The following is a 12,272-nucleotide window of genomic DNA, read 5'->3' on the forward strand; positions in this document are numbered from 1 at the left end:
AATCCGCGCTCGTAGCGGAGACTCTTGTGCCACCAGTGGTGTTATGCGATTTGGGCTCTGCGCCAGGACTTTTAAAGGCAGGGCGAGTCTTACATCACAGGGTAGTGGGATGCTTGGATCCACAGGTGGTGGTGGGGGGTGAGGGGGGCTTTATATGCGTGTCCGTTTGTACATATATCTTTCTGAGGACCTATTTAAGTTTAAATAGGGTGTGCGGAAATTTAACGCAGCTGCTGCTTTTCCGCTGTGGGGCTTAATGTTGAAATTAGGTCTGGGGGTAGTATAAGGCTTTTATTTATGTCTGTGATGGTCACGTTGAGGGCAAGGGTCTTGGGCAGGGATGTCAAACTCATTTTACATCGTGGGCCACATACAGCCCCCTATCTTAAGTGGCCCTGGCTTGTGGAAGACCCCTAGCTGCACATTTTACCCCTGAGATATCTCAATATAAGAAGAGCAATTTCAACATTACATCTCAGTTTTCCTACATCATAAAGATTTTGCTGTAGTAAATGAGCTACAGCTGTCGGTGTGATTCTTTGGGTTTAAATGATAAGAAATGTGTAAACTTACAGAAAAAGATTTAGTGGTTCATTGCTTACACTGTAGTTATAAAGTGGAAAGTTTGTGTTAATTCATGAAAAATCCCCCTTTTTATTTATTACGTTTTTAATTTATTTTTATCCTGGACATTTTATAAACAGAAAAACACACATTTATATAGTAGATAGTGGGGGGGGGGGGGGGGGGGGGACAGGAACCACTCTGCCATTTAATTGTTTATCTTTGACTTTATTACTATACTATGAACAACTGTGGGGGAAGGGTTAATCAGTAGGACATGGGACCTGTTTGAGACCCCTGATCTAGGGAATTTTTTTACATTTTATTTTATTTTACAATTAAATCTCATCTTTGGATGGACAACAACTAAGATGTTGCCCTTCATAATTAGGGCAGCAGGCTATTTAAGGGAGGACATAGTTTAGGGATCCAGTTTTTGTAGCTAAGCCTGAGACCACTGCCAAGGGAAGTGCTCTAAATGTTTGCGTTTGATTTTATGAGGGGCATTTGAAGGTTGTGCTGACAAAGAAAAGAAAAAATGAAGCAAAATTTTCTGTTTGGTTCTCACAGTATCTCACAGAATGAAATGCACAGAGTCAGGCAGCAGTTCGGGTGATGAACATCTGTATTTTGGAACTTGAATACATGTATTTAAAGGGGACAGAGCTATGTCTCAATGTAAATATGCTAGATTTAGCCAGAAGGCTACTTTTCATCTGAAGCCCGTGACAGGTCAGACAAAAATGATAAATAAGCAATTTAGCACACAATGTACAACAATGTAGTCCAAACAACAAATACATACAATTACAACACATAATAATACAATAACAAACAATAACATTAAACATTAATAATAATATTCCTGTAAGCCTATGTACAGTGTTTAATCCCAGGATAATGTGCTGATGATCAATATGAGAGCTAGAAGCTAAATGCTGTAACTCACTTTCTACAGAATCCTTTGCATAGATTGAAGATTTGCTGATTTGGACCCAGAATAAGGTTTTAAAAAAGCTGTTCCCCCCCACTGAAAGTTAGACTTCCATCTCCATCTTTGCTCATGTGGAACTCTCAGAATTATTAATTCATGGCTGTCTGAAACAACAACGACAACAACAAAAAGGGGGAAAAAAACATCAAAGGTAGAAAGAAAAGCATCTTTGTTGTTGTTTTTTGTGTGTGCTTAGAATGTAAAAGGGACACACACTCGAAAAGGCCAACAGGAAAATTTTATTTTTCATCCAGTGTTTTCCCCATAAGACTTTCAAGTGGGTTGGTAGACAATGGTCAATGAGGTGTTCACTTCAGGACCTGGGCAGACAGATTATCCTAAGCTGAGGGCTCATATTCTACCCAGTATTCAAGCACGACCAGGATATGAACTGTCTCAGTCTATATTTATCATAGCTTCCTCCTCCAGCAAGCCCTACACCCAGCCTTCATAAGTGGATCTAGATTGCCCATGAGTTAATATATAGTTAAATCAGCCATCAAGCGGGATGAAGTGTGTTATTTTGATGTCACTGTTGAAAATTTGCCTGCAAATCAAATGAATAAGAGTAAAGTAAATCCTCTAAAGTTTTAAGGACATGATAAAAAAAAGAAAAGAAAAAAGATCTGGTCATTTATTTGACAAAACTTCAGCCAAAATGCATGTAAGAAATTGAGGTATTACCCTTGCTGTTTCCATATGAATTAAGAGGTTAAGTAGCAGCAAGATATTGCTAACAAAATGCACTTGATTTACCTGTATGAAAGCATAAGTTTTGACAGTTTGCAGGTCTGGAGCATTCAGGTGTTCGTGAACACAATGCCAAGGAAGGAGCAGTAATCTTAGAGTAATCCTTCTCGCAACTGTTTTTTTCCTCATCAGTATGGGAAAGGTTATAAGGTTGCTTCCAAACAATTTGAAGACAATTTTTAAGAGAATTAACAAGAGGAAAATGTTCAAGACAATGTCACAATCACGCTATGATTGGACCTTTCAGCAAATTTACCCTAAGGTCAGACCATGCAATATTCAGAGAAACTGCAAAAAACTCAAAAGCTATAGGTCTGAGACTCATGAAAGCACAATCAAGACAAGAGCAAACCACAAGATTTTTGGAACAATGTCTGTTGGATAAACAAGGCCAAAGTGAAGCTGGACACAAAGCACAGCACCACATTTGGAGAAAACCATATACAGCATATCATCACAAACATCTTATGTGAAGCACAGTGGTAGAGGGGGGTTGATTTGGGTTTGTGTGCAGCCACAGGACCTGGGCACCTTGTACTCTTTGAGTCGACCATAAACTCCTCTCCATACCAGTATACATAGTATTCTAGAGTCAAATGTGAAGCCATCTGTCTGACAGCTAAAGTTTTGTTGAAACTTCTTCATGCATCAGGACAATGAACCCAAGAACAGCAGCAATGTTACAATGTTGCCATAACCCAGCCAAAGTCCAGACTTCCACTTGACTGAAATGCTGTGCTGGGAGAGCTGTAGATAAACGAAATCCCACAAACCACAAAGAATTGAGGGAACACTGGAAAGAAGAGTGAGACAAAATTCATCATGTGAGAGACCGATGAAACCACACCGAAAAAGCTGCACGGGGAGCATTTTGGCTTAATTTTCATTAAATAAGTAATGACAGTGTTTTGTTGTTCATAATGAGACATTTAATCTGAAACAGCAAATGTCAGCTTCTTTGTAGTGGTAATGGAAATCAAAATAATAACTGTTGGGATATGAAGATATATCACAGACTAGACAATTTATGCCATATATATATATATATATATATATATATATATATATGTGAAGGTAACGGTGGTCCCCGTGATCGGAACACTAGGTGCGGTGACTCCCAAGCTAGGCGAGTGGCTCCAGCAGATCCCGGGAACAACATCGGAGATCTCTGTCCAGAAGAGCGCAGTCCTGGGAACAGCTAAGATACTGCGCAGGACCCTCAAGCTCCCAGGCCTCTGGTAGAGGACCCGAGCTTGAAGGATAAACCGCCCGCAGGGGCGTGCTGGGTGTTTATATATATATATATATATATATATATATATATATATATATATATATATATATATATATATATATATATATATATATATATATATGTATGTATTAGGGCTGCGAAAAACGTCTATGTTTCATTTTACATTATCGTTTGTTCCGTGGTGTCGCAAAATAAACTGTTTATGGCAATATTTTTTCATCGTTTTGATGGTCACTGTAGTGGCTATATTAATTTCTTAAAGTTCTCCCTTTCTCTTATATTTAATATTACCACACTACAGATGGACAGGCACCTAATCACAACGACGGTAAAATCACCGCGTGTCCGCTCGTTTATTTTCCACATCAACCTTTCACAATAAAGCTCAAGATCCTGTTGAGACTTTTCAAAATAAACTGAATCACGTGGAAGACGCAGAGTATTTACGGAAGAAAAGCAAAAAAGAGCCTCAGGTGCTAAAAAATAAACCTTAGACTCAAACGTTAGAACAGGCTTATCCCGCAGCACGCTGTGTAATAAATGGCTCCAGGTTCCATTTCAGATCTTCTTAGCCTGCACTTACCCACTTGATCTCTGCGCTCCTCCAGTCAGATGGTTTTATCAGTTCCACGCTCCCAGCTCAAATCTAGAGGTGACAGGGCTTTCTCCATTGCTGCCCCGAGACTCTGGAATAGTCTTCTCCCCTTCATAAAATCCTCTTCATCCTTGGAAGTCTTTAAATCGAATCTCAAGACCTACCTATTTTCCAAGGCTTTCGGGTCTCTTTGATATCCTTTTTTATTCTGTCTATTTGGTCTCTTATCTTATTGGATGATGTTGTATGTGCATATATGTTATGTTCACATATGTGTAGTTGTGCGTGAATGTGTACAGTTTTGTATATGTATGTGCATATTTGCATGTACATTATATGCTATATACTCTTACATGTCTTACAATTCTTTTTTAAAATGTTTTCTTTCTACTTTCATTCTTTCATTATATTCTCCCTTTGTTCAGCACTTTGGCCGACACTTGATGTCTTTTAAATGTGCTATATAAATAAAGATGACTTGACTTGAAGATGACTACTCACAAAGAAAACGGCAGCCGTTAAAACCTATGTCTATAAATGTGTGGTTTCATGCATCGGTTAAAATACTCGATTCCAGGTACACTACGCCCAGTAGTATATAAACAAGAACAAGTAAGCGGAAAATGGGATACAGTGGTTTAAATGGGAAACTCAACAAGGTTCACTTCAGACTGGAAAGTAGCGCAATGAATGAGCCATTGTGTGTTATGAAAAGAAATGAGTTTGGAACTTGAAAGCTACGCCTTCTTAAAGAATGGAATTAAAAAAAATACTACAAATAACAACAATTTGGGGAAGATATGTCTAAAATTAAAAAATAAAATTGTATATATGTACACACACAACATTTCACGAACGTCACAGAGGCTGCAAGAAAATCAGGCTGCTTAATCGAGCACCGAGCAGTCGCTCATCTGTTATTCCTTGGCCCAGGCGAGAGGAGCAAACTTCGACATTTCAGTGGGGTTAAAATTAGCGACTTATTTATTCTCGCGGTGCTTATTCGAATATGAACGTTAGCCACGGCTTATTTCTGCTATTGTTTCAATGACAGTTATATTTAGTTTAGAATCTTGTTATACAGGCGTAGCTTAATGTGAAGCTAACGGCTAACTGTCCGTAGTGTTATCAATGCGTTACAGTAGTTTGAAGCTGTGTGATAGTCACATCCGCGTACGAAAGAAGTAGCCATGTACTGCAGCTAATATGACCGCCTTCTCCGTGTGGGTATAAATGGGGTCAGCGAATAAGTTTAGGCGTAGTTGTGAACGTTGACACTCCACGGTTTAGATTGCCACCTTTTTGTGTGCTACCTGTGCGTGCGCTGCTAGCCACGTAAACTGCTCCCGCTCGGTGTTGACGTAGCAGGACGTAGCATCTGTCCCTTGCCTGCCCCGCCAGGCTACACTTTCTGTGAATTTGTGGTGCCATCGCCAGCCTGTCCGCCCAGTAAAACCGAGACACACCGAGGACATGAACCGCTGTAAAACAAAATGCTATAGCTGGACCTGAACGTGCGGTTCGCTTGTTTCCTGGTCCTGCTGCATTGAGCGGATGATGAAGCGGATCATCTGGATGATATCAAGCTTAAACAGAAGAATCATGAAGCTGCTTTTTGCCCTCGCTTTGATCGCCTATATTGCCTGTAAGCGTACGATTTTTAAAAAATCTTTTATTCTTGTCGCCAAGTTGCCATCTCTACAGTTTATTTTCACTCATGACAAACTGTACTCGTGTGACAACAACCAACTGTTGGGTGGCCAAGCCCCCCAGTCCTCTAGTCCTCCAGAGTGCACCTTTCAAAGGGTAGACTGCCTACAAGTCGCCCCCTCTGGATGTTTTTGATTTCATATAATTGTTTCTAATGCCTTTGGGAAATTTAAAGGATATTTTAGGAATTAATCTGAAAAATTGACAAAGTAATGAGCAGGCTAATTAATACTGAGAATAAACATTTGTTGCAAGTGTTCAGAGATTGGACACAGTCAAAATGTGACAGTTCTAATAATGACACTAACTGCTATAGTAAGTTCATTGCTCAGTGATTTCAGATCCACTTGTGAAACTGTACAGCAGTAGTTGAAAAAACAATTGGATCAGTTTTCATTACTTGTTTGTCTTCAGCGGTTTTTGTGTTTATCATTGAAAGTCTAGCTGCCTCAATGTGGCACTGCTCTGTTTATTCGTATTGCATTCATGATGATGCCATTATTATGTGTTCTCTTTCTCTCTTTTAGCTGTTTGGGGAACATACACCAACATGAGGTATAGTAATTCATTTATCTTCTGCTTGAAATCATGTATAATCATATAAAAGAGAGTTTTCACAGAACTCTGTGCATTCCTTTGGGAGAACTGAGTACACTACACACCCCATGATTCAGTAGCTTGTAAAACCAGCTTTAACAGCAACAATTGAAGTAATGGCTTTCTGTGTGACTTTATCAGTCTCTCATATCAATGTGAAGGAATTGTGGTCCCACTCTTCTTTATGACATTGCTTCACTTCATTCACGGCTGGGAGCATTTGTTTATGCAAAGCTCTCTTAAGGTTGCAATAAAGCATTTCACTCAGGTTTAGGTCTGGACTTTGTCTGGGTGGTTGGAACACAACACCCCTTGCTCCACCCTAATGTCCAAGTTATTCTGCTGTCGATTTGGTGCTGTTCTAGGGTTCATGGACCAACTGCTTCACCCAGTTTCAGCAAGGCTTTATCTGTCAGGCAGATGGTCTCATATTTGACTTTAAAATACTTTGGCATACAGAGGAGTTCATGGTCGACTCAATAACTGCAAGGTGCATTACAAGTTTTTCCACCAGTCGCTGCTGCCCAACTTAACTAACAAGTAAACCTGGTTTGAGGCCGAGAGGAGACACAAACTCTGCGTCTGGGGATCAAAAGCTGGTTTACTCATAGTGCTGGTCCCAAGCCTCCATAATGGGAATGGCAGCTGATTAACCCATGACCAATTTGCCCGTGTGCTGTGTGTGAATATAGTATTGTACCTAATGCGTCACTAATTTACTGGCCAGGACAACTCTGTCTGTCTCATAATGGTAATGTAGTAGTGGGTAATCTGAGAGGGTAACAATCTGCTTTTTCCTTTATTCGTGCATTTATGTAATTTCAGAGAGAAACTATACTGAGATACTGAACTGTTGTTCAGTCCTCATTAGCTCCAACATGACCCACTCAGCTGTCAGCATTATTTAAAGTGCTCAAAGAACCTGAGACAGATACAGTAGCATTATTGCCATCTAAAATGGTTTTGGATGTGTCACTACAGTGTCACAAACATGTAAAACACAAGATGAATTATAACATACTGCTTTTCATTTTTAGTTTGATTATATTTGTACAAAAGTACAATAACTTTAAGCATTTACATTGAGACTTGAGGTAAAGTGAACAATAGTATCTGTAACCTGTTGCAGCAGGTGTAGAGCCATTAAAAGGTCAGTGTTTTATTATACATATACAAAATGAAATTTCCATTAATGAAAAGATAAAAAAAAATACTTGTGTACTGTTAATTATAGTTATTAGAGCAAAAAACATCAGCCAAGTAAAATTGAAACTTGTTGTTCTCCCATATTCACACAGCCATAGGAGCCTTATGTTTTGTCTTAATAAAGCAGAACTGCTTTATTAATTGAAACCTTTGTTTTACACCATAGTTTATTACTGACTCTGAAAAAGTGCACAACAGTCACTGCAGTGATTGGCATTTTGCTTGTTAATGTCATCATTGCAATGTTTTAGATTAAATTAATAGCTGTTTAAGAGCAGTCAGTGGGGATTTTATACTGCATACACGGTTTAGCAAACAGAAAATGAATGAGAACGGAAAAGTATGATAAACATTCATAAAAGTTATGCTTGGTCTTAGTTAATTGCCATACTTGGGCGGTACAGTGGTTAGCACTGTCGCCTTACAGGAAAAATGGTCTGGATTGACTCTTCTTGTTGGCCAAGGCCTTTCTGTGGAGTTTGCATGTTCTCCTTGTGGGTGCCTTAACTTCCACCCGCAGTCCAGAGACATTAGTGATTCTGAAATGGTTGTAGTTGTGGATCCAATGAATATAAAGCATTCAAGTTCACAGCATGAAGTACTCTATGAATGTGTTTAAAAACACACACACACACACACACACACACACACACACACACACACACACACACACACACACACACACACACACACTCTTTCAGTTTGAGTAGCTACTGTGGGGAAAAGCTCAATACTAGGGCAGCCACGATTAGTCTAATAGTCACGATTACGTCGACTATTAAAATCGTCGACGACTAATTTAATAGTCGACGCGTTGTTTGAAGCTTTGTAAGATCCCGAAAGACGCAGGAATAAGTAGTAGGATTTAAGAGTGTAATAACGGGCTGAATCAGAAGATGGTAGCACTGCATGTCCAGGGATGCCAGCTGCCGTTAAACCCCCGAAGAATAAGAAGAAGCAGTGACCTCCATCCTTCGGAGGCCGCATTTGTAGGCCAATTACGTTACAGTGACGCGGCCTTGCCAATTCCAGTTTCCAACAATGGCGGCAGCTACTTAGTTTTAATATTACTCTTATTCTTTCTGGTTCACAAAATAAACTGTTAACATATTTTCAGGCGAGAATGTAGCTGTGTAAACTTCAAATATCTGCTCAGTTTATCAAGACACCACATATTTTCAAAAGCGCTCCAATGTTTTCGGAGACGTCTGTTACCCACCAGCTCGATAGCTAGCCGGGGTTCAAGGCTTACTAGAGCTGGTGAGAACACCGGACTCCCAGCCTATAATTTTCAAACCCCCGTGATCTTTCGTTACTCAGGTTAAACATGATATATAAGTCAGCTAATTTAAAAATGTTATTGTTTGGCTTTTTTCAGTGTTTTATTTGTTCCTCAGTAAATTGGTTTGGCTGAGATTAAAGTTATCGTTTTTACACAGCTGAATAAATGTCAAACAGAACTGATTAAACAGAAGTGTGAAATGGTAGAGAATTTACTCCAGTGTCCTGTTATATTTTACATAGAACAGACGGCCAAGTTTATTAAACTCCACTGAGACATCTGCAAATTTCATTAAAAGTTTAATAAACAATCATCTTGTCTTTATTTTTAGTTAGCAAATACCTTAAACACTTCAAGCTGTAAGCTATCAAAATAATCGTTTGTTGCAGCCCTACTCAATACTAATACTTTTCTTCCATTTGGATCAAATTAAAGTGAGGAGAATTCACATTTAGACACAATTAGATTTTTTTCCTTGTCTCCGCTGATGTCAGCAGTGCTCCCTCAGTTATGGGAAGTTGTATAGCTAGCCTTCTTTTGTGTTGTTTTAGAAAATGAATGGGTGAATGTAAACTGAGTCAGAGTAAACTGGCATGTAACCACTCGATGGGACTGATGTGTAAACACATGCTGCACAGCTGTGTGAAAATTAACCTTCAGTGATAGAAGACTGCTGTCAGTAGCACTGTTAACATTAGCCTCACTCGGCACATTAACTTGATTATCTGTACAATGTTTTGCATGGTTTGCCACACCAGAATTTTATCAACACTTTAAATGTGATTAGGCTATTGACAGATGTGATTGATTTCAACAAGCCCTATGAAGGGCTTGAAGCATAAAATGCAGAAAATCTGCGAGACATCAAGACATTTATGTAGATGTGTTTAATAAACTCATAAACATAAATACCAGCTTTTTTCTGTTTCAAATTGTAAACATGCCGAGGAAGCTTTTGTATTAGTAGTTGTGGCCAAATTGTTGTACTTCAAATGGGTGGGAAAAAATATAGCCGATGTAAGTCTCCAACGATGCACTTAACACTAATCAGAATTGATAGCATTCCCGAATGCTGGCATAATGTTTACTCATCTCTATAATGTCTCATTTTTTGCCAGAAGTAGGGCGTCTCATGAAGACGACCATTCTGCTCTTCTGTTTTGTGCTGTTTTATCTGTTTAATTAACCAGTCCTGACAAGTGTCTGTGGAGATCAGTCTACAATGTGTCATTACTCCATAATGACAGATGCTTATTGCTGCACAACAACAGGAATTTACGGTTATGAATCTACCGCCTTGTATGATATGAAATAAAAGGAGTAATATAAAAAAGGCATTCTACTCCTGGCGTTCTGAGGAGACTTAGCTGTCAGGAGTAGATTGAATTGTAATGAAACAGCTGCAGTGTGGTAGCGATGGTGAAAAAGCAGCGCGTAGTAAGATGTGTTAATCCTGTTCAAAGATGGTGGGTATGCTGGCTGACTTTGAAGTCAGCTATGCTCGCTTCCAGCTCTGTATTTTATTCCTGGATTGTGCTTGCTGTTCAGAAAAAAATATTTGTATTCCTGTTAAAAGATACCTGAGAGAAATGGTCTGAAATGCAAACAGAAGTGGAAGCCTTCTGCACTCAGGAAATATAGAAGTGCATAAAATAGTGACTGTGTTGCATCTCTCTCATTGTTGCTTTTAACTGCTTTTCTACATACATTTTTTTTAGCTGTTGTAAAACAGCTTAAACGACTTATAAAGCTGCTCTCTGTAATCTTACTAGCAGACTATAGTCATAAGCTGTTTGATCTGATTATCCATACAAGACAAACATTTCATTGATATAATGTTATTTACATCTAGCGGTTCTGGCTCTTCAGCAGTGTAATTTACAGATGGGACTCCCCCCTCTGAGAGCATTAGCCTAGCCCAAAATCCGGCTTCAAATTGGGCTGTGTTGTTTAGTCATCTGTGATGTTGTGAGAACAAACATTTTGCCTTTTGGCTGTTGTTGTGGTGTCAACCAAAACAGAAAATACTTGCATACTACTTCCCTTCAGTTGACATCAGCACAACGCAAAAGTAGAAAAAATGTTGGAAACTGAGCTTTTAGAGCAGTCTCAAGCCGGAGCTTTTGGCTCACTGGGATTATTTATGCATCGATATATTTGATCGCAATATTTGAAATCAATATTTGAATGTTTGTTGTGTCGATCTGTAAATATGAAGGGTTAAACAAGCCATGTCACTACTAGACATGCAAATAAATTCAAATTAAGTTTAGAAGGTAATTGATAAAAACATTAAGCTACTTAGGTGCATGTAATGAAATAAAGCTATACAAAATATTTACTGTGATTTGGGTAAAGCATGTAAGACATTTCTGTATTGTATTAATCAGTTGCATTTAGCTGGACTTTTCCCTTGCCTTTTAATCATTATTATAATTGATTACCTTCTTGAGCTAGCCGGAAACACTCATCCCTGTTCTGCTTCACTATCAGTTAACAGTAAGCAGAAACAATGAATGTAGAGGGTTGAATGAACAGACAGGTGATGTGTTGTGTGTTGCTGCCTATAGGTCACAGCATGCTTAAACTTGTAGTTATATCCTTGTCCTTGATTAAGTCCTTTGGCCTTTTCTTTGTATCTCTCTCTCTTCATAGATCAATACAAGAAATCGGAGAAATGAAGATCAAGCAACAAATTGAAGACGTGAGTTTGAAACAAAAAAGCAGTTCTCACCACACTGATCTGTTTTATATTCACAGGTCCAAGGAGCTCTGCTCTGTGTTATCAGCTACTGTTTCACTTTTTCACAGACATATTTGACATTTGTATTAATAATTTACTAGAATACGCCCTCACAAAGGTGTACGTGTTGGGACAATCCATGCTTTTACTTCTTTCCTTATTAATCTGACCGAGATTTGTTTTGTTTTTTTGTTGAAAAACACACCCACCACCCCAAATTAGGTCACCTTTTTGTCAAAATTGTTCAATAATCTGCTTTTCATATGGTTGGAGTCACTTTTCTTATTATTTGTTTATATACTTTTCATTGACCATGTATTGTAGTTTTTTCTGTTACCAAACTGTAAGTTTAGAATTTTTTTATTTAGTTTGGAAGACCTATAACACAGTTAGTTTCTTTTCAACGTAGTCTTTAGAATTTTATTTGTTTTTTGACTCACTTTTTTTTTCTTGACTCACAGATTACCATGAATTTAAGAGTAAAGTGGATGGTTGGTTTTTTCTTTGTTTGTTTGTTTGTTTTTTAACCTCTAGGATGACATTTCTTTGTTTGAAGCTTATCAATACTCTGCTAAA

General features: G+C 38.5%; 1 protein-coding gene across 1 annotated transcript in view; it reads left to right on the forward strand.

The window, feature by feature from the left end:
* Positions 1 to 5,083: 5,083 nt before the first annotated feature.
* uxs1 (UDP-glucuronate decarboxylase 1) overlaps positions 5,084 to 12,272 on the forward strand; it is a 34,747-nt gene continuing 27,558 nt past the window's right edge. The window contains exons 1-3 of the mRNA XM_085248915.1: positions 5,084 to 5,803; positions 6,396 to 6,423; positions 11,609 to 11,657. Of these exons, the coding sequence (XP_085105041.1) occupies positions 5,713 to 5,803; positions 6,396 to 6,423; positions 11,609 to 11,657 (168 nt within the window). The 5' untranslated portion in view covers positions 5,084 to 5,712. The remainder of the gene's footprint in view (positions 5,804 to 6,395; positions 6,424 to 11,608; positions 11,658 to 12,272) is intronic.

The sequence above is a fragment of the Mchenga conophoros genome, linkage group LG16, assembly GCF_057382185.1.
Source record: "Mchenga conophoros isolate Kocher_MC1m ecotype Shallow Benthic linkage group LG16, M_conophoros_male_GT1.1, whole genome shotgun sequence".
Classification (NCBI taxonomy): Eukaryota; Metazoa; Chordata; class Actinopteri; order Cichliformes; family Cichlidae; genus Mchenga; species Mchenga conophoros.